Source organism: Trichosurus vulpecula, chromosome 3, assembly GCF_011100635.1.
Source record: "Trichosurus vulpecula isolate mTriVul1 chromosome 3, mTriVul1.pri, whole genome shotgun sequence".
Taxonomy (NCBI): Eukaryota; Metazoa; Chordata; class Mammalia; order Diprotodontia; family Phalangeridae; genus Trichosurus; species Trichosurus vulpecula.
Genome location: NC_050575.1, coordinates 126,884,370 through 126,907,924, shown reverse-complemented (window position 1 = coordinate 126,907,924; position 23,555 = coordinate 126,884,370). Strand labels below are relative to the sequence as shown.

The 23,555-nt window shown below is 36.5% G+C and overlaps 1 protein-coding gene across 4 annotated transcripts in view; it reads left to right on the top strand.

Annotated features, from left to right (window-relative positions):
* Positions 1-23,555, top strand: part of LOC118844204 (spermatid perinuclear RNA binding protein) — a 140,679-nt gene that overhangs the window by 76,838 nt on the left and 40,286 nt on the right. For all 4 annotated transcript variants that reach the window (XM_036752044.1, XM_036752046.1, XM_036752045.1 and 1 more), the window contains exons 2-4: positions 8,137-8,308; positions 11,576-11,796; positions 16,642-16,807. In XM_036752044.1, the coding sequence (XP_036607939.1) occupies positions 8,306-8,308; positions 11,576-11,796; positions 16,642-16,807 (390 nt within the window). In that variant the 5' untranslated portion in view covers positions 8,137-8,305. The remainder of the gene's footprint in view (positions 1-8,136; positions 8,309-11,575; positions 11,797-16,641; positions 16,808-23,555) is intronic.

The following is a 23,555-nucleotide window of genomic DNA, read 5'->3' as shown; positions in this document are numbered from 1 at the left end:
ATGTTTTCCAAATTGTTGTCATTGCATAAATTGTTCTCTTGGTTCTGTTCACTTTACTCTACATCAGTTTATAGAAGTCTTATTTCTCTAAAACTATCCCCATTATCATTTCTTACAGTGCGATAGTGTTCCATCACCTTTACGTATCATTACTTCTGCCAGTCCCCAGTTTATGGACACTCCCTCAGATTCCCATTCTTTACCACCTCAAAATGAGCTATAAATATTTTTTTATATCCTTGATTTGTTTTGCTTAGAACTAATCCCTCCATAAATCTATCTCCTAATTTCTCTTCCTCCCTTTTCCTCTTTCCCTCCTTTTGAAGTGTACTTCAGTACCAAACAGTGTCTATCTATATGCTTCCCTTCTTTGACCAGTTCAGATGAGAGTGAAGTGCAAGTGTCAGCTGCTTCTCTCACCCCTGCTCCTCCTTGTTTGCGTAGCTGTCTATTTGCACAGTGTTATATGAGATAATTTTCCCTAACCCTTCTTTCCTCCCCACCAAGCCCCCCTGTTCTCTTTCACCAGAACCACTCCTAGGCCTTGTCTCATATTTTTTTCATGATCCCTGATGATGATGACAGGATTTCAGAGGGGACAAAGGTATCCCATTCCCATATTAAAATGTAAGCAGGTTATCCTTGTTTAATCCTTTTTATTTATTCACTTATATTTAGCATTTTATGTTTCTCTTAACTCCTGTGTTTAAACTTCACAGTTTCTATATATAGCCCTGGTCTTTTCTTCAGGAATCTTTGGAAAGCCTGTATTTCATTAAAGATCCTTTTTTTTTTCTTGTAGGATTATATTCAATTTTGCTAGCTAAGCAATTCTTGGTGGGTAAACATCATCCTTTGCTTTTTTGATGTCCTATTCCAAGATTTCCATTTCTTTATAGTGGAAGCTGCTAAATCATATGCGATTCTAACTTTGGCTCCTTGGTATTTGAATTCTTTCTTTCTAATTACTTCCAGTATTTTTCCTTGACCTAGAAACTGGATGTTGCCTGTAATGTTCCTGGGAGTTTTCATTTGGGGATTTCTTTCAGAAGGTGGTTGGTGTATTCTTCCTATTTCATTTTTATCCTCTGTTTCTAAGACATCTGAAGCTTTCCTTGATAATTTCTTAAGCATAATGTCTAGACTGTGTGTGTGTGTGTGTGTGTGTGTGTATGTATGTATGTGTGTGTGTGTTCATAACATTTAGGTAGTCCATTGATTTGTAACTTTTTTCTCAAACTTTTCAAGGTCAATTTTTTTTTTTATTATTATACTTTACTCCTTCCCCTTTCCCCAGATCTTTTGTATTTGTTTGAATATTTCTTCATGTGTCATGGGGTCATTGGCTTCTATTTGGTGTATTGTAATTTTCAGGAAGTTTGTTGCTTGGGCTTGTTCCAGGGTTCCTTACTGTTGTGATTGATTTACAATAGTTAATATTTCTTAGGAAATGGTGATAGTTTCTGTTGATTTTATCCCTTTCCCATGTTTCTGCATCCATACATAGTGTGTTTAAATACGTCTGGAGTCATTTAAATTCTAGGTTTTTCCATCCTGCTACTATCCGGACTGAGTGTTATTTAAAATGTGGAGTATGGTGTAAGCTGTTGGTCTAAGCCTAATTTCTGCCAGACTGTTTTCCAGTTTCCTCATCAATTTTTATTAAATAGGGAGTTTTTAACTCCGTTGTTTCTGATTCTCCCAAGTCTAGTCTGTTCTATTAATCTGCTTTTCCATTTTTTACCCAATATCAGATGGTTTTGATTTCTGTTTTATAATATAGTTCAGAGTTAGAAATGCTAGTCCTCCTTCCTACCTTTTTTCATAATTTTAGTAATTTCCCTTGACATTCTAAACCTTTCACTTTTCAAATGAATTTTGTTATTATTCATAAGCATTAAATGCCTGATTATGTGCCAGGCACTATGCTACATTCTGGAGATTCCAAGCAAGACGCTCTCCCCACTACCCTTTAAAAAAAGACCCTTCTCTGAAGGAGCTCACAGTCTAATGATGGTGACAACATGCAAACAACTATGTACAAACACTCTCTATATAAGTTAAACTGGAGGTAATCAATAGAGGTAAGGATTGGGAAAGGCTTATTGTAGAAGGTGGAATTTTAGTTGAGACTCAAAGAAAGCCAAGAGGCCTAGATAAATAGGAGAATATACGAGAGATGTAACTGATTGGTTATTGAGGGGTAAGATAAAAAGTGAGGTGCCAAGGATTTTGAATCTAAGCGACTAGGGAAGATAGTGGTACCTTTAGCAGTAATATGAAAATTAACAAAAAGTGAGTTCTTTGGGTGAAGGGTGGGGAGTGGGGAAGGTAAGAGAATCATTTCCATTTCAGACATGTTGAGTTTGAGATGTCCACTAAGCTATTGGAGATACGAGACTGGAAGTCAAGAAGGAGGTGTTAGGACTTGATAAATAGTTTTTGAGTATCATCAGCATGAAATCACCAAGTAAAATAACATAAAAGGAATCGAGAAGAGGGCCCCCAGGACATAGCCTTGTGGTACACACCATGGTTAGTGGGCATGACCTGGATGATATTGGCAAAGGAAACTGAAAAGGAATGGTCAGATAGGTAGGAGGAAAATCAGAAGAAAGTAGTGACATGAAAATCTGGAGAGAAGAGAGTATTAAGAAGACTAAGGTGATCTTTAATGTCCAAAGACTGCAGAGGTCAAGAAGGATAGTAATTGAGAAAAAGCCATTAGATCTGGCTATTAAGAGACTGTTACTAACTTTGGAGAGAGTAGTTTTGGTTGAATGGTGTAAGCCAGATTGTAGAGAGTTAAGAAGATGCTGAAAGGGAAGAGTACTTTATACAGGTTTCTTAAGGAGTTTAACCACAGAAAGAGTAAGATATGGGATCATAGCTAGTGTGTGGTCTTTTTGAGGGTGGAGGAGAAACAGGCATGTTTGTAGGCAGTAGGGAAGTAGCCAGTAGATTGGAAGAGATGGATCATAAGTGGGAGAGTGGGGATGGTAGAGAGGGTGATATATTGGAGAACATGGGATGGGATGGGATCATATGTGCATGTTGAGTGTTTTATACCAGGAGAAAATCCACTTCCTTCTGTGAGATGGGTGAAGGAGGAAGTAGTGGTAGAAGACATCCGATGTGAGATGAGATGAGAAGAGAGAACTCTTCATAAATGGGCTCAATATTTTCAATGAAATATTAGGCACACTCCTTTTCCTTAGTCTTTGTCTTTGAACAGGTGTTTCTCCCATGTCTGTAATGTATTCTCTTCTTATCTTTGCCTCTTAAAATCCCCAGCTTCTTCCTTCAGTAGAGAGAACTCAAGTGCCATCTCTTACATGGTACCTTTCCTAATCTTACTCAATTATTATTGCTTACTTCCTCTTGAAATGACTATCTATCTATCTATCTGTCTGTCTGTCTACACGCGCATACTGTGTATTTGCGAGGCAATGTGGCTTAGTGTGTAGAGGCCTGGCTTTAGAGTTAGGAATACTTCGGTTAAAGTACAAGGGTTAGGGTTAGAGCGCATTTAGGTTTAGGGTTGGTATTAGGGTTCTACCGGTTCTGTGACCCTCCTTGAGTCACATCTCTCATGTTCTGTAGGCACTAAAGACCATATATTGTAACAACTAGTTGCTACTCTTTGTTGGCAGTTTTCTTATCAGGAGTTCCCTACACCATTGGAGTCACAAGTCTTGTCCAAAAGAAAAAAAAGTATTTTGTGTTTTACTTGCATGTATTTTGCATCCCTCCACTAGAATATAGCTACCTTGAGGACAGGGATGGTTTGATTTTTCTCTTTATATTTCCAATTCTAACACAGTGCCTTTCCAGGATACTTAAATATTTGTTGAATTGAGTAGAATCATGAACATGACATCAATTTAAAATATCCATTATGAATAGTTTTTTATTTTAAGAAAATGAATGAGACTGAAAATCTGAATTTACCAAAAAGATCACTTAGGTCTTTGGGAAGTGATTTAGATGATTAGTTATATTTTTAAAAAGTCTTTGTTTTTACTAAAGTGTCCGCTTCTTTTCTCCATAAAGTTGTACTCTGGAAATGACCATTGGTATTAGAAGACTGTGCCAGATCCTACTAGACTTCAAAGGATTTCCACTCAGTATGGACCTAGTAAAGAATGGTGTGTATGTTAGGGACTAGCCCAGTCACATAGGGGGAGTATCATCACCAGATTCCATTGCCTCTCCAAGTCATGAACACTATCAGCTCGTAAGACTTGAAGGATTGGTATATATAAGTATCCATTTCTTTTAAAAACAGAAATATTCTTTGTATATTTAGTAATAATGATAATGCCGTCTATTTTCATAGTGCTTTAAGTTTTATTGTGTGTGTGTGTGTGTGTGTATGTGTATGTATGTATGTATGTATGTATAGACTGGGTCTCCCTGTCTCATCTAGGATAGAAATGCAATAGCCACTCATGGGCCTGATCTACTCATGACTGGGCACATAAGCTTTGACTTTTTTTTTCCTAGACCTGAGCCTGTTTTCCCCTCTTTAGGCAGCCAGGTGAGCCCTTGCTGTCAGCATCTACCCGAAGTGGTGCAGGACTTGGTATGGATACTCAATTTGCTTTGTTCTCCTGCAGCTCAGAACTCCTGAGCTTAAGTGATCCACTACCTCAGCTTTCCTATTAGCAGAGATTACAGGTGTGTGCCACCGTTTTACAGGCTACCAAGTCCTTTTCTCACAGCATTCTTTTTTGCAGGGGGACACTTAGGTTAAATTAGAGTTGCCTGTGGTTACATAATTGTAAATGATCTCAGATCTGAGTTCGTATACTAGTTCTGCTACTTAATACCTGGATGGCCTTGGGCAAGTCATTTCTCCTCTGGGTTTTCTCCTTCTGAAAATGAAGGGATTAAACTAAATAATTCTTAAGATCTCCTCCAGTATGAAAACATATGATCCTATGACAAACTTCTAAGTATATAGTCCTTTTTAGAGGTAAAATTTCCATACCTTCAGTCTATTTCTTTTACCAATTTGCTCGATATTCTAAATATTTAACTTTATCTCAATTTTATGTCTGTTATTTGAAAGGATGTTTCTGAAAGAGTGGAATTATAATATTCATACTTTATGCTGAAGGTACTGAACTCCAGAAAGCAAAGTGTCTTTTCTGACCCAGATACACAGTTTCCAACTGTGGTAGCTGCTGTCAGAGAGTAGAGTGTGTTGGCAAAGGCCCGGAAATAAAATTATTATATTACAGAAGGACCTAGTGTATTTTTTTTTCAAGTAGTATTCTGTAGTGCAGTGGGAAAAACATTTCTTTGTGCTCCAGCTTCGTGAATTGAAGGCATATTTGCAAGCTAAGGGTTCTCATTTTGCTAAAAGGAGAAAAGAAGCATTTCTGAAGTTTTATTAACAAAATTGGGGTATCTTAGCTTCCTTTCCCACCAACCCCCACTTCAGTGCTGTCACATAACAAGATTACCAGCCAAACTTATCTTGTAAACTTAACTAATTAAGAAATACTGTATTGTCCATTCTGTCTCCAGATTTTAATTTCCCTTCACATAGTTCTTCAGTTTTATGGAATAGCAACAGATAATCTTTTGATAATAAAAGGTGCTGTTTAAAGACCATTTACTAAGGTACCACTTTCTCTTTCAGTGTTTGATACCTGGTTTTGTGTCTCTTTTAGGAGACTTAGATACTTAACCTTTTTTTGGGGGTATGTCAGGCCTTTCCTCTTTCATATAATTGTTACAAGATCACAAAACTTGATAGACATTCAGGTACAGGAATACCTAAATCAGCCTTACAATAAAACATAAATAGTTACTTTGAAGGATACTACTTAAGTACTGTTTTCCATTTCTTTTTTTTTCTTTCCCCAGTGGGTTTTATATCACCACAGCAATGGAAATAAAGTCATTGTAAAGAAGCAGCAAGACTCTGGTCAAATGTAACAGTCATTACGCATTTCTTATTTGTGTTAATTTTTTCGGGAGGGAGGATATATACTTTCTAGGGTATTTGTTTATAGTGTTTTTTTGGGGAAGTAGCTATTTAGTCTAAACAATGTGTTGGTAAATTAAAATTATTGAAGGATATGTCATTTCATCAGCATCGGGAACTCTTGGTGTGATGGGAGCTTCCTGTACCAACAGATCAAATCAAAACTAATCTCTGTCTTAGTAGATACATCCTAGGTCTCAAGACACAGAGTTCAGACGCAGTTGAGACACAGACTTGCCTAGGTTTGAACAGCTATTAAGTGTCAGAGGTGGGGTTTATGAGTAGGTCTTCCTGAGTCTGAGTCCAGTGCTTTATCCACTAGATCATTTTGCTTCCATCGCAGTAAATTGAATACTAAAACAAACAGTTTGAAGGTGCCCTAGAAATTATCTACTCCAATCTCATTTTACAGATTTGGAAACTGACCTAGGGAAGTGCCCATCATAGAAGCTGATCCTAGGATTTGAAAGGGGGGAAACTTTAGTGAAAGATTGCCATTGTTAACTATATCATCTTCATTATCATCAGAGTACTAATTGAAACAGCTTTCATTTATTAGAATCTTTTGTCATCACTAAACTTACGTAGTGTTCATGAAGACATAATTCAGGTAAATTTGCTGAACTCAGAAAATTTGAGTAATGACATGGGTAATTTTGCTTGTGGGTTGTAATTCTATTATCAGTTGAACACAAATGTGCAACTGTATTTCTTACCCAGATCCACTGAAAAAAGGAGTGGGACTTTCTTTGGAGGAAAGAACAACTATTTCTTTTGGTTGAGTTTTTGATATTTATCTTGTGAATATCTTTTCAATGGAGAGGTAGGGAATAGAAGGGAAAGAGTTTTTCCCTTATGTTTTGAGTTAGGTGATAAACAGTTTTAATTACTCCCTTTGCTACCTCTGTAGCTGAAACACCTGTTGTACTTTGGTGTTGACTCTCTAGGCTTGCTTTGTTTGTAAACTGCATGGATTATATATAATAATTTCAGAATTGTTTTGCTGATGCTATACATGTTCACATATTTTTCTGAACAGTAGAATAAATTGGTTCCTGTAGAGGTTGTGCAAAATAGATATAGCACAGTGGCATTGGGAGCTCATGGAAGTTGAATATTGTCTTAGAGATTTATGCAGATATAGGTTTTAGAACTGTGAAAGTACCTTGAATTCGGTTCATACTCAGAAAACTGGGCAGGGTGGTAGTAGCATTTGCCATTTTATAGATGAGAACATTGATGCCAAAATATGTGACATACGTTAGCTTGTTTATAAATAAGTGAATCTGGAGAAAGGATTGCTTTGGTGCCATGGGAAGAATCCTGAACTTGGAGTCAGAGGACGTGGGTTTAAATCATTGTTCGGTCACTGACTAGATCTTGGGAAAATCACTCCAGTTCCCTAATTCTTAGTTTTCTCATCTGGAAAATGGAATGATAATCTTTGCACCGCCTACTTCTTATGATTATATGATAAAATCACTTTGTAAAAGTTTGATAAATATGTTCAAATGATGTTTGAGTTTATTTCTAACAGATTTCTATTCAAATAAATTCAACTAACATTTAGGCATCTATTATGTACAAGACTGTGGGGACATAATTTTAAAAAAAGAATCCTTACTCCCAAGGAATTGGTGTAGGACAGGGAGGAAGATAAGACATGTATACAAGTGGTATAATACAAAGTAGGTCAGGATGTGGGGGTGTCAAAGGGCAGGTCAGGCAGAGTATTCTAGGAAAATGTGAGGAAGTAAATTGTATAATTGTAAGACAAATCTCTAATGAGATCTCTTTTTTGGTAAAATGGGAATAATATACTGCCTACCTCTGCAAGTTGATTGTGAGATAAGTGTTACAGAAGCTTTTCTAAGCACTTAATGAAATATATGCTTCTGTTGTTATTATTACCTTTTCAGGTATAAATATCTTAACTGAATTTTACCATATTATGTAGGTCCTGAGGTTTACATTTTCCATGACTGTATCAGCTTCTTAAAAAACAAAACAAAAAATCTATGATTTTGCTTTCCTAAAACCTCCTGCCTTTTATTAGTGGCATTATGTTGAGTTAGACACTGTCTTGACAGTAATTATTTCACATTTTAAAAAGTTTTTTTTTCTTATTCCTCTTTCAGGTGTTTTCCAGAGAGCAGTTCTTGGGGCATCTTTGCCACATTAACTCAATCTGTCAGGGGACTGAAAGGCTTATGAGGAAGTTCTGTCTCACAAAACAGTGTCTATTGAAGACAACAAGGAAGAGGGAAAAAGAACGGAAAAAAAGAAGCTAAAACATTTTAGCAAACCATGGTAGGTAATTCCCACTAATACTCTTGCTCTTAATCAAAGTATTCCTTTAATTTGATATTGGAAAGGTTAACATTAGAAAAAGGTGTTAATTTTTTGGCTCTAGTGCTAGGACAAAAATGGCACTGTACTGCTATTTAAGCAAAGCCGATGAGGTATGATTTATTATAGAGGCCCTTAAACCACAAAATGGAGCCCTGTGAGCCTGCAGGCCATGAATTATTAAATTCAAATGAGAGAATGTTCATAAATAATGTTTTCTAATAAAACTGGCAAACTGTTGCAGATGACCAAATGACCTTGAACTGTAGTTTAAATGAATCACTTCCAGACTTCTGCATCAAGGTCAATTATTTTTTCGCCTTAAGAACGTATACCTCCCCTGATGTTTTCATTATGTCATGGAGAAATCTCTGGGTACAAAGACTTTGCTCATGGAGCATAAGTTTTGCCAGGTCCTACCAACCTGAAAAGTATCAACATTGCCCCTGTAGTAAACTTTGTGTTTATTGTCTGAGGACCATGAACAAAATTCTTTCCCTCCCTGGGCCTCAGTTGTATCCTTTTCCAGTGAGAAGGGTTAGATGATCTCAGTTTCTTCTATTCTCAAATCTCATCCTCTGTCACAGATAAATGGAGAGAAACTCCCCAGCTGCAGAGTTGGTGCTGGGGCGGGGTAGGGCAAGGGGCGAGGGGACAGGAGAAAGGGTAGGATGATTAGCTCCTTTATACTAGAGGGGCAGAAGGCTGTGTGCACATGGATACAATCACTGTTACTTGACATATTGAAGTGACCAATTCTTTGTAACTGAACTATGGTACTTCTGTCCTTTATTATCTAAGCCACACCTGTTTTTCAGAGGTAAAATTATCAGGTATGTAAATTGTCCAGAAAAGAAGATGATTCCGATGTCACTCAGTCTTGTTTCAGATTTACTTCGTGAACTTTTGTCATATCACTTAACCTCTCTGTGACCCAGATTCTTCATTTATAAAATGTGGTCAGTTCTTTTACTTGTCTCTCTCTGGGGAATGTTAGGTAAACCTATTTTGTAAGTCCACTTCTTATATAATAAAGTCAACAGTGAATGAAAAAAGACAAAGATGATATTAATCAATGTACCAGAGTATATTGATTAGAGGCAGCATGGTGGTTTATTGAAGCAACTATTGTAATTTGAATCTTGGCTTCATTTGAGCCTTGTGACTCTGGAAAAAATCGCTTCATCTATTTGCATTGCTGCAGTTTTCTCATCTGACAAATGGGAATAGTGCACCCTGCTTCCCTCCCAAGATTGCTTTGTAAAGTGCCAGTTATTATTAATTTTACTGTTACTGTAATGCAGTAATAGTATTATGATATTTAATTGTTATAAATTGTAACTTAGAATGATTATAATGAGTTGCAATGTGGTGGAGAGGAAAGTACTTTGAGTCCTTGGGTATATTCTTTGCTCCAGCACTTAGTTGCTTGTGAGCCTAGTCAAGTCATTTCACCTCCAGCGATGCTGTTTTTCCGTCTGTCGGAATGGCTGTGATAATGCTTATATTTACAGGATTATGGTTGGGAAAGTACATTACATACTTGAAAACGTTCTGCAAATATGAGTAGATGCTATTCTTTAATGCGCTTCATGGATCATTGATTTTGTTAGTATAGGTTCTTCTGATGGTGATTGTAGGTAGACCTTTTACACTTCCATAGACTAAACTACTCTGGCCAAAAAAAAACCATCATCAGTGGCCAAACTTTTAGCGATGAGTTGCTCTGAATTAACTGGTCTGGTCTTTGGATGACAAATACTCCATCTAATTGGTCCATATGCAAGTCCATAGCTTCAGAGAATATAGTACTAGAAATTCATGTTAGATCTCTCTTGTGATAGAATTCCTCTTGTCCTAATCCTACTCTCCCAACTCACCAATGGATTTAAGTAGTTGTTGTGTAAGGTCTTTGAAATTGCTTTCAGATCACATAGTTTGAGATCCTTCTCTAAGTTGCTTTATGAGCTCTAAGACCAATATAAAATGGACTGCCATTAAATTATGACAGTGATATTATAAGTCTTATATAACTTCTTTAAAAATTGAAAAGACAAATTGAAATGCCTCTAAACTTGCCCTCATCTCTGGCAAACTTTATTTTCTATAATTTTATTGATATCTTTGTTTTTAAAAAAACTTACCTTACCCAACGTGCCTCTTCTTCCCAGAGAGCCATCTCTCATAACAAATAATAAAAGGAAGGAAATAAACACCGTAACTCAACAGAACTAACCAACATATTGAAACAGTTTAACATATGCAGTGTTTCACATTTAATATCTCCTACTTCTGCAAAGACAGAGACATGATTTCTCATACCTTTTGGGGGCAAGATTGGTTCATATAATTTATACAGTGTTTGGTTTTTTTTAGTGTTTTTGTTGTCATTACTGTTATTGTTTTAATACTTGTTTTTGTTTTTCTGGTTTTGCTTGTTTCCACTTTTCATCAGTTTGTGTTCATCATAGTTGTCATTTCATACAGTACAATTAACGTATCACTACATTTACCATAATTTGTTTACCCGTTCCCCAATTAATGAGTGTTGTTTCCAGTTCTTTGCTACCCCAGAAAAGTGCTGCTCTAAATATTTTGATGTGTATAGGTCCTTTTTAAAAATTATTGACCTCCTTGGGGGACTATATACCTAGCAGTGCATTCCCCTCAGTTAAAGTGTGTGGATATTTTTGTCATTTTCTTAGGATGCTTTTAAATTTTGGACCAATACATAGCTCCACTAACAGTACATTAGTACGCCTGTCTTTCTAACAGTATTGATGCTTCTTATCTTCTGTAATCTTTGCCAGTTTGCTTGATGTGAAGTAAAACCCCCAGAGTTGTTTGGATTTATATTTTTTAAATTATTAGTAGTAGTCTGTAACATTCTTTCATGTTTTTTTCCAGTAGTTTATAGTTCTCCTGAGAACTGTTAATATCTAGAGGCAATTTTGGAGTGACATTTGGGCTCATCTTTTTTCAGAAAATTTCAAGAGACAGTTCATTGTAGTAGAAAGAAGTGTGACCTTACAAATCAGAAACTTTAGTTGGCTTCATGGCTCTGATCCAAAAAGAGTTGCAACCTTTATGAGCTTGTTTTTGCATTTGAAAAGTTGTAATGATATTTGTGCTGCCTCACCTTTGTAAGCCGTAAAGCAATATAGTACTGGGAACTATTGTTATTATTATCTCAATCTAGTAACATTTTTCCCTCTACTTTTCTAACAGAGATCTATCAGATCTTTTGCTAATGATGATCGCCATGTTATGGTGAAACATTCAACAATTTATCCATCTCCAGAAGAACTTGAAGCTGTCCAGAACATGGTATCCACTGTTGAATGTGCCCTTAAACATGTCTCAGATTGGATGGATGAAATGAGCAAATCTGGGAAAACAGAAGGAGATGTAGATGTGAAAAAGGATGATGCTGGAGAAAACTCTGCCAAGTGAGTGAATGCTGTACTGTGCAGTATGTTTCTTGATGTATCTGGGCATACCTAGGAAGTAACTGGGTATGGAAGTTGATCAGCCAACTAGCATTTATGAGGTGATCTTCTGACAGGTAAATACTTTGAATTTAGAAAGAAAAAAATTAATGGTTAGTGGACTCTAGGAAGAAGACCTAAAACTGCTTTAATAATTCTCATTTCTGTACTTCTTGAAGGTTTATAAAGTTTATTCCTTAATGACAGTCCTGTGACATAGATTTCAGTGTCCTCTATTAGTTATTGGGACCCAACACTGAAAAATACCATCGTTCTTTAAGGATATCTTCTTAGAAAGCATCATCAGATTTTTTCCTTTCATTGTTTGAAATAACAAGTAGCATTTTTTGAGGAGAAGAGGAAGGGTACTGTGCTATCACAAGTCATTTAAGATCTTAATAAAGAGTCAACATTGCATGAAAATAAATTTAAAATGTAGATGATTTCAGTGTGGATAGCACACTGAAATGGGACGCATGAATTAGGAGCCAGCAGACCTGGGTTCTGGTCGGTGTTCTTTGACTTTAGTTGAATAATTTCACCTTTCTAGAACTCAGCATTTTCATTTGTCAAGTTAAAGGGTTGAAGTAGATGATTTTTAAAGAGTTTTAATTTTTTTTTCAGTTTCTTTCATTACCTTTGCTTCTGAATAGGTCTTTTCCCCCAACACTTACCCAGTCTGCTTTCCCTTATTTAAACAAAGAAAAAAACAGAGGAAGAAAGGAAAAACAGAAAAAAAAAAGAAAATAGCTCAGCAAAATTAACCAACGCTTCAGTTGAATCTGAAAGTATATCATGCTATCTTTTCTAAAGGAGCAGTAATGTTTCATTATTTTTTTGTACTGCAATTTGTTTAGCCATTCCTCAATTGATTTATAGTTTTTTTTTTTTGTTATCAGGAAAAGTATTGCTACAAATATTTTGGTGTATATGAGATCTTAATTTTTTTCTTTGACTTTCTAGCAGTGAGATTTCTGGGTATTGTGAATATTTCTTAGTTACTTCTTAGCATGATTCCACATTTCTTTTCAGAATCATTGGACCAATTAAAATTTTACTCTATATTTGAGAATAGATTATTGCCTTTCATGCTAATAACATTCTGTGCCTTAAGATCCTTTTCTGCTAAAGTATAGTATTTCTTTATTTGATGCTCTTATTCTTGGGGAAGATACACTCTATTTGGTGATGTCTTATGTTAGAATCACTGTTGTGGACGGGCTTCAGGAGTCTTATCGTTCACCCTATGCGATAAATTCCTTTTGCAACATTCCTAACAAGTGATCATCTAGCATTTGCTTGAAGACTTTCAGTGATGGAGGACCTCCCTTTCTGGAGGCAGCCCGTTCCATTTCAGGACAGCTTTAATTTGTTAGGCTTAAAGTGTAAGTGGCCAAAATACATAATATAGAATGTTAGATATGGATTGGATTTTAGAATGGATAATGTTAGAGCTGGCAGAGATCTTAGTCTTGTTTCTCAGTCCCTTGGCAGTATTTCAGTGCCCTTCTAATATAGATAAAATACATAACGGCTTTTAAAAATGCTACTGGTGAATTTGGGACTTATGTGAGGTCTTAATGAGGTCATTCAATAACCTCTTTTTATTTCCCTGAGTTTATGTGTATGTTGAACAGTTCTGCCTCCAGATTTAGAGTGTACTTAGGTAAGTGCCTGGGTTTTCTTAACAAATCTTATCTTGGAAGATGTTTTTATGCAGAGCTGGCAGACCCTGGAAAAGCTCTCCAAGTGACTATTGTTTAACTTGGTGAGGTCACTGTATTTTAAAGGTTTTTAAAGGTTTATTGACCTCAGAATTAACTGTGGGTTTTGTAACAGAGTTGGCTATGTTAGTAAGGTCAATTCTTGACTGCCCACATATGGATAATACAATTTGTGGAGTAATCCCTATGAATATTTGAACCCAAGCTGATGGCATCTCTCCCTAGTATTCTTACTGGAGATCAGAAATGGTAGTCCAGGAAGGGCCACAAATTGGAATTTGTTTGAGTTGGCTCTGGAACTAGCAAGGTACATGAACATGAGTCAGTGTCTCTGGGTCTCAGTTTTCACATATATCGAGGTAGACTAGCATTCCTTCATGCTGCCTGTTTCTTCCACAAATCCTTTCTTGAGATATACAATTAAAAATGATCTTCCTCTTCTTTCTTCCTGAATAACTTTTTATACTTTTCAAACATTTCTCATTTTTCATTTTGTATTATTATCTGTGTATATATCTTTCTACTTGAGAGTGAATTTCAGTAGGACAGGGAATTTAGCTTTCATTTTTATATCCTCTGATGCTTAACACAGTGCTCTGTGCATATTAAGTAATTAATAAATGTTTAGTTGAATCTTTAAGGCAGTTTCTAACTCCTGACATTCTATGTTCAAATATGCTATGGTGTTTATATTTTTATATTCCGTGATTTCCTACTTCTGATGTTTGGTGCAGTAAGATCTCTTTCAGCTCTGTGTTCTGGGATTCTTTTCAGTTAGCATGATTTGCAAACTGATTTTACCATCTGATCAAAATAGGAAGGTAAATTTGTTGGGGGTTGGGGGAGGGTTGTAATATTTTTTATAAACCAAAATGATTCCCCTTCCTCCCCCATTAATTGCTGTTTTGGATTATTCATGCCATCCTTTGCATTTCTTGGCTAGATAACCAGGAGTCACTATAGGTCAATTAAATATTTAAACATCATCTCTATTCTCCTCTCCCAAAGAGTAAAACATTTTATAACCATTCGTTGCCAGGGAAAAGACCTGCTTTTGTAGTTCACATTCCCAGGAGGGAAGAATAAACACAGGACTCATGAATTATCTTCCTTTTTATACTTCTAGCAGACAAGCTAATTGTTTAAGAGTTTGTTGTTGTCGTACATATGTTTTTAATGAGTAAAGCAGTTTAGTATTCTCAAATCTTTCTGATTAGGGGGCTTTGTAGTCACCTAGGTTGGGGAGCTTTGAATCCTCTTCAGTTCTTCCTCCTGTTACCTATATCTAATCATTCACTAAATTCTTCAGATCTTTTCTTTAAAATGATGCATTTTGCCTTGTACCTTTATCCCTTACCTGTGTCATTAGTCTTTGAAACATTGATATTTCACAGGAGCCTTGTAAATGCTCTCTCTAGTCCTTTTGGTTTATCCGACAGGTTCCTGGCAGAATAACATTAGAAGTTTTGATCATTCCCCAATCATCACTTTCCCCCCATTCCACCTTCATTGTACATGGGATTAAATTTGCATTCTTAGTTTAGCATTCCACTACTTCTACACTCTTCCCAGAGTCTTAACTTTTCAACCTTTTATCTCCTAGGATCTTGTATTTAGTGTTAGAATAGACAGAGTCCAGCTCTTTGTAGAGGGGGAAACTGAGGTACAGAGAAGGGAAACGACTTGGCTAAGATTGTAAAGTAAGCACCAGAGCAGGGATTCACTCCCACATTCTCTGACTTGAAATCTAATGGTTTTTCTATTGTAGATCACAGCTTACGCTTGCCACTGTCTTCCCAGGCTTGGTTGGCCTGTATTCCTATTTTTTGTCACAGCTCCTCTTGGAATACTTTTTTCATTTAAATGATTCAAATCTCCTCTCCTTTAGGAGACCAGTTTTCACCCACTTTGACGATATTCTTCTTTTAAACTGTTACAGCTATTGATGTTTGTGTCATGTGGGCACTTTATTATATCCCGTCTTAACATTGATTCATATGTATTTCAAGGATGAATAATGCTCAAATTCCTATAACATTGTTAAAAGAATTTTTTACAATAGATATGTAGTGCAAGTGCAATCTTTTTTCTTTTTTAATAGATTGGAAACTGAGGTTTAATGAGGTTAAAGTGTCTTGATTTATGTCTTGTTTTCCCAGTTAGCTTCTCTTGAGCAAGAACCGTGTCTTATGCTTTTTTCCCCTATTTAATATTCTCACAGTGTTATCTGTTCAGTAGTTCAAAGCACTCTTAGAACCACATACTTTTATAGTTAAATAGTGAAAGCAGTGCTGCACTTCATTGTGGTTTTGAGTCCAGTCTTTTACTAACTCTTGTGTGACAAGTCATGGGCTCATAGAAATAGAGCAAAGACAGCTTAGAGATTGTTTGGACATTTGAGAAACCAGACCCAGAGAGATAAAATGATTTGACCCAGACCATCATGTGAGTCAGTGACAGAACTAGAACTTAGGTCTTTTGACTCTTAGTCCTAGAGACTCTTTCAGTTGTCTTGTGCTGTCTATTTAGCCTTTTCTAAAAAATGTAAATTTTTATAGCAAGGAAATCTAACACTTTGAATATAGTTTAATGGTGAAAATAGTATTTCTTTCCCCAAGGTTATAATTCTACAGAATGAAATTCTTAGAGTTCTAAAATGTCATGAGGTTGTAATGATTTCCAGGGGTACTGATTCACATAATCTCAGAATAGAAAAGGCCTGGAAGGGCCCGTAGGAATTAACCATTCATTTTTCAGGTGAGGAAACTGAGGGCCAGAATGGTTAAATAACTTATCCAAGATCCTTTGACATATACTGTGTAATAATCATTTGGTTTATACTGATGTTCCACTTTTAGAGTCCTATATCTTGGGTTACTTGTTTACCTTCATGCCTTAGTTTCCTCATCCATAAAATGGGCATAATATTTCTTTCTTTTCTTCTATACTCATAGGAAAGCAGAATTTTTAGAATTTTATTCTCCTTTGCATCCACTTACCTACTCCTTAGTTGTACTTCTAGACTGTGGAATAGTTTGGTGCACATAATATAGAAATAACCATTCAAAATTTTCTTTTAAAGGGATCAAGGTGGCCGGACACTCTGTGGTGTAATGAGAATTGGCCTAGTTGCAAAAGGATTGCTGATAAAAGATGATATGGATCTTGAGCTGGTTCTGATGTGCAAAGATAAACCCACAGAAACTCTGTTACACACTGTTAAAGACAATCTTCCTATTCAAATTCAGGTAAGTTCTGTTGTAAAATTACCCTTCCAGGTAGATTTTACATAGGCAGAAATAATAACTGTCTATTCAAGTCAAAAAGCATTTGTTATGCATCTACTGTGTGCCAGTCATTGTCTTGAGCTCAGGGGATAGAAAGACAGACCAAAAAAAACCAACTCTTCATTCCTGCACTCATGCAGCTCACCGTCTGAGGGAGACAGCCTGCAAACAACTATGCATGAATAAGATATACAGAATGTCTCAACAGTCTTAGTGCAATTTTAACCTTTAATTGTTTAAACCCATTGATTAAATAAGATTAGATAGCTTAAAACTATGCTAAGATTTTTAAGATGCGTTATATGCAAGATATATTGGAGGTAATTTCGGAGGGAAGTCACTAGCATTAAGGAGGACCAGGAAGTGCTTTTTGACAGAGATGGGACTTGAACTGAGACCTGAAGGGAGCCATGAAAGGCAGAAGATGTAGATAGATAGTGAGAACATTCCAGGTATGAGGAACAACCAGTAAAAATGGCAAGTCAGGAGGCACATTGTCTAGTTGGAGGAACAGTATAGAGTATGTGAAGGGGAATAAATTGTGAGAAGCTGGACAAATAGGAGCCTAGGTTATTAAGAGTTTTAAAAGTCAGGATTTCTTTGATCCTAGTGGTAATAGAACAGAAGTTTATTGAATAGGAGGATTATATGGTCAGGCCAGTGCTTTAGGAAGATCACTTTGATAGCTTAGTGGAGGATAGACTGGAGGATAGGGAGACCAACTAGCAAGTTTTGCCAGTAGTCCATGTGTGAGGTGATTGGGACCTGCATCAAAGTGGTGGCAGTGTTAGAGGAAAGAAGAGGATGTGCAGGAGAGATACTTCGAAGGTAGAATTGACAGGACTTGGCAACAGATTGGCTCTGGGAGGGTTGAGAGAGTGGGGAGTTGAGGACACCTAGGTGGTGTTCCATTTTGGACATGTTGAGTGTAATATTTCTCCAAGACATCCAATTCAAGATGTCTGGTAGGTAGAGATGCAAGAGTGGGTTGAGAGGTTAGTAGGCTAGTCAGATCTGAGGATGATCTGAATAGAGGTGATAGTTGAAAACATAAAAACAGATAAGATCAAATGAAATCGTATAGAGGGAGAAGAAAAATGGCCCAGGACCTGCCCCAGGGGGACACCCAAGGTTAGCATAACCTATATGAAGATACAGGAAAGGAGACTTGGGAACGAGCAGTCAGATAATTAGGAAAATCAGGAGAGAAGGGTTAGGAAACTCAAGGAAAAGAAGAGAATTGACAGTGTCGGTGGAGAGGTCAAGAAGGATGAGGAATGAGAAAAAATTATTTGATTTGGCATTTAAGAAGTCATTGGTAGCTTTGGAGAGAACAGCTTCATTTGAATGATGACGTCACAAGTCAGACTACAGAGAAAACAAATATTTTAAATATAGATCTGTGAATAAGGCATGTGACGTAAAGGAAACTTGTGGTGATGAAAGTGGAGAGAATGTTTGCCAAATTAAAGTGTATACTAAATTAACAACAACAAGCCCAAACTTCTTTATAGAGTTCTTTTGGAGTGAACTTCATAGAACTGTGGGCTCTATAAAACTAGAAGTACTGGTGGGGTGATTGAAAGTAAACCGAAATGCGTTTTAGGTTCCTTGAGGGACAATACAGCTTTTTATCCTTGTTTCTCCAGAACTTAATGTGGTGCTTAAGTAAATGTTTGTTTGAGTCTACCTGAAATTGTCACTTAACCTTTGGAAAGCCTAGAAGACTGGAGATTTTCCAGGATAATAACTTAATAGCATTTTAAGATTCACTGAGCACTTTCCCCATAGCAGCCTTGTGAGGTAGGGATCGCACATATTCTCTCCATTTTACTAATGAAGAGAGGGAAGGTGACTTGTCCATGGTCACACAGCCAGTAAGTATTAGAGCTGGGATTTGAACGTAGGTTTTGTGAAATCATACTTTTAGAGCTACAAGGAACTGACTCCAGTGCTCTTTTACATTACACGCTGATACTTCTAAGTGATAATGTACATTTCTAGAGTGCTTAAATACTCTAAAATCCTTTCCTCATTCTTTGAGGTCAGCAGATTTATCCCTGTTTTATGATTATTTTTGTTTTGTAAAATTATAAGATTAATAAAAAGCATGCTTTGAGCTTCCTTTAAAGAATTAATGAATTAATTTAATGACAGCTCCATCAATTTTTTGGTGTAAAGATGATTATAGAATTTTAAAAGTTTCCATTTTTGGAAATTCTAGAGTAATAATAATTCTTTTAGGCCCTTGTCAATAGGCAAGTTAGGTTAGGTGTTTGCTAAAGCTCCGTCCAACTTATACTTAGTTAAGTTTCTGAACATGGCATCCTTTAGTCTTGTTCTTTTTATGTATTCTATTTATACATCAGATGCTCATGATTTCAAAGCTGGTTATAGTAGTCAACTCTTTAGTTATCTTTTGCCATTACAGAGGAGCAATAACACCCCAGAAAGCATAAACCATAAAATTTTTTTTTTCTCTTTTCAAGAGGCAGAATGGACAGAGGAAAGAGTTCTAGGTTTGGTGTCTCAGGACCTTGGTTTGAATCCTGGCTTTGTCACTTTCTATCAGCATGACATTAGGCAAGCTAAGACTTAAATTTTGTGGGCCTCAGTTTTTTAATCTGTAAAGTGCGATTGGACTAGGTAATCTCTAAAGGTCTGTCCTGCTTAGAAATCCTGTTCTATTCTTTGAAATTTCCTTTATAAGAATGGTAAAATTTATGTGAATAGTTTTCTCTCACATTCTAAGACTCTTAAGTTATAGGCAAGTGGCCAGTCTTTGGCATAGTAAGGAATTTCTTTATCTAGAGTTCTTTACATTGATGAAATCACAGATGCAAACCAGAAGAAAACAAAATTAAAAATTCTTTTTGCTGCTACTCTTTCTCTCTGATGTGTCTAGGGGAGGGAACAGGCAACACTGAACTTGGCATTAGGAGATTTCAGTCCCAGCTTTGCATTTATTAGCTCCGTGAGGAGCTAATAATGAGGAGAGTATTTCACCCTTCTAAGTATGTCTTCTGTTCCTTTTTCATAGCATTGTTGTGAGGAAAGTGCTTTGTGAAATGCAAAGCCTTTATTATTCATACCATCCTCTTTCTTATTGTCAGGCAGCTAAATACTGCTGGAAGAGGTCAAAGAACATTGGTGACTGGGCCCACAACAAATTTATCTAATCTTAACTTCTTCCTCATTACAAGCCATATTCTTTCCTGATAGACTTGCACTTTCCACAGTTTCTGTTCCAGACCTTCTCTTCTCTCATCAAGCCCCCATATTAATTACACTTAACCCTTACTTCTTAGCAGAGGACCTTGCTTCGTGCTTGAGTGAAAAATTTTGAGGTCATGCATTGTAATTTCTTCCCTCATTCTTTAGCTCAGATCTTTTCAACATCATTCACCATTCTCTCCTCCTTTGTTCTACAGTTTTGGAGGAAAAGGGGGATTCCTTTCCCAGGTTAACCCACTCTTGATTTCCTATGCCATCTTCTTTGAGCTTCGCTTCTCTTTTCTGTAATTTTCTCTTTCTCCTATCTCTTGACTCCTCCACTGCTATCTACAAACAGCCAAAGATTTCTCCTGTCTTTATAAAACCTTGATTTGACCCTGCTATCCCCTCAAGGTATTAAGCTATCATATTATATACCTACCTTTTACTGCTAAAATCCTAGAAGTTTTCTGTCCTTGTTACCTCTACTTATCTTCTGCTTCCTAATCCCTTGCAGTGTGGCTTGCCCTGCACCACTAGACTGAAACTGTTCTCCCTTAGGCCATTGGTGATCTCTGCATCGCTAAATCCAGTAGCCATTTTTAACTTCTCATGCTTTTTTGACCTAGCTGCATCATTTGACTCTGTTGACTACTGATTCCTCCTGACTACGCTGTTTCCTTATTCTGCTCTCTCCTGCTTCTCCTATCTTCCAGTTCCTTTTCTATATCTTTTGTACCATTGTTATCCATGTTCCATCCCTAACCAAGGGTTCAGTCCTGTACTGGCCCCCCCCCCTTCCTCTTTTTAGAATTTTTAGTAGTTTTATAGCTTCACCTATCATCTCCGCATATTATTCCAAGATCTCTATATCCAAACCTCGTGTATCTTTTGAGCTCCAGGTCTACTTCTCCAACTAAAAGTCCTTTTGGACACAGTCTTCTGGTGATATCTAGGTGAATGTCCCGTAGGCCTCTGAAACTCAACATGTCCAAATAGGGCTCATTCTTTTCCCTAAGCCAAACTGCTTCTGAACTTTGCTATTTCTGATGGGGATACCAGCTTTTGAGTCACTTAGGTTTTTAAGCTTGAGAATCATCTTCAAATCATTCCTCTCATTTTCCATATCCAGCTAGTTGCTGTGTCTTGTTTCTGCCTTCAGAATATCTCTTAAATTTCTTCTTCTCACTTACTTAGCCATCACCCCAATTTAGATCCTTATCACCTTCCTAAACTATTACCATTACCCTCCTTGATCTGCTTTGATCCAGGTCTACCTTCCCTCCTCTCATTTCCTTCCCAATTCTCTGCCTACATTGATATTCCTACTACAGAGCTTGTCTTTCAGAGCTATCTTTGATGTCCCTGTCCTTTTCACGTAGTTCTTTGACTCATCTGCTTGTATTTGTTTTAGAGTTTTGACTTTTTTAAGGACTTTATTAGATATCCTTCATTACTTTGCCTCATTCATCTTGCGTCTTCTTGTACTCTTGTACTTGTAATTTACCAGACTCATCCCTAATAACAAGGACAAATCTTTTTTTTTCCCCCTGGATTTATGATACAAGTCTGGATGTATTAAAATTTTTTTGATCATTTGTTCAGAGCCAAAAAATCCATTGATTGGTAGAAACTATGGAGTATAATAAAACTTTGATTCACTAGAATATTAAGGAAATGATGGGTTCTAATTAACCGATGGTGAGCTCAATCCTATTTGTTTCAATTCTTATTTTCATATGTCTAAACTATCAAGCCCATTTTCTTCTCTTACTATTATGATTGCAAGATTTTTTCCAAGATGATCAAAAATTTTGGTTTCTCAGAGTTAATATTCTGAACATTTGGGAGTATGATATAAAGATAATGCTTTTGTTAATTTTAATGCTGAGTCAATAATTAAGAGATAATGGAATGGTATTAATTATAACAACTCACATTTCTTGAGGATTTGCCAAGTTCTTTCTTCTTACCAATTCTTTGAAATAGATTATATAAATATTATCATTATTTTATCAATGGTGTGTGGTTTTGTCAGGTGAAATTATTTGTCCCAGTTTGCATAGCTAAGTAGTTTTTATAATTGGATTTTGACTGGCTCTAGGTTCAGCATGTTAGTATAGTATAATGGAAATAGTACTAAACTTTGAATGGGGACACCTGCATTTTAATCCTAGTTCTAATGCTTACTCCCTGTATGATAACTCATTTTGTGCAACTGATCCCCAGTTTACTCATCTGTCAAATGAGGGCTAAATGATCTTTGAAATTATTTTATCCTGGCTCTGGTCCCTCTAAATACTGTGTTACTCTACGTTCATATAACTTGGTTTTCCTGCCTCATGCATGAGGATGGAATGTACCTTACTTTGTGGGACTGTTTCATAAGAGATTTTTACATCAGAGTCTTTGACCTTTTCATCAAATGCTTTCAATGTTCCTTTACCAGATATAAATATTACTATAGATATTGGGCCTAGAGGGACCTTGGAGATCCAGTTCCCTCATTTGGAAATGAGGAAAGTAAGATCCAGGAAAGTGAAGTGACTTTTCCAGTTCCAGATAGCTAGTTAAATGAAAATCAGGACTTACACCCTGACTTTTAGTCCAGTGCTTTTTTTCTGTGTGTGCAAGAAGTATTAAATGTCACAAGCATGCCTTTATAGTTGAAATGCATTGTAATAATTAGAAGGTGATTGCTATACTGTGCCAGGCCCTTAAATTATAATGTGATTATACCATTAACATACAACATAATCATGTTTCCCTGTGAATGTCAAATGCCTTGTCCTATAATCTTGAGTCTCACCAGTCTCTCAGCTTCAAATGGAGCACAGTTGCTGGCTTGTATTCTTATTTATGTTCATATGCTTTCTTTAAAAACAAAAACAAAACAAAACCTTGCATAATTTCTTTTATGAGGACCTAGAAATTAGTAGTTAAATGTTTGAAAGGATCCATCCAGGTAAACTTCTGGCTTAGGGCACTCCCATGCAGTTTATTTTTCAATAATGTATCTCCAGTAGTTAGAAGTGGAGAGTTCCATCTTAATTTGTAGAGCCTTGTTGTGGTGGAAAGAACACTAGACTTCAGTCATAATCCTTAGGGTTCTAGTTTTGATGATGTTACTATCCGTATAACCTTGGATAAGTTACTTGCCTCTTTTGGCTCATTTTGTCCTCTTTGAACTGGAGATAGATTTTCATTACCATCCTTACAGCATTGATGAAAGGAGCAAATGAGATGATGTATGTGAAACACTTGGTAAAGTCCTTTATAAGTGGCAGTTATAATATTGTGGGCAGTTTCTTAGATAGTAGGTTAGACATTCCTATTTAGTTGGAAAAAAATATGAATACGCTGCTTTTAATGTTGACAATTGTTTCCTTCAAAGCACCATCTTTGCCATCCATTCAATTGGTATCTCTGGTAGTCAGGGACCATATTATAGCAAGGTTTTATGAAGTTTGGCTATCAGTGGCACAGTGGAAAGGAT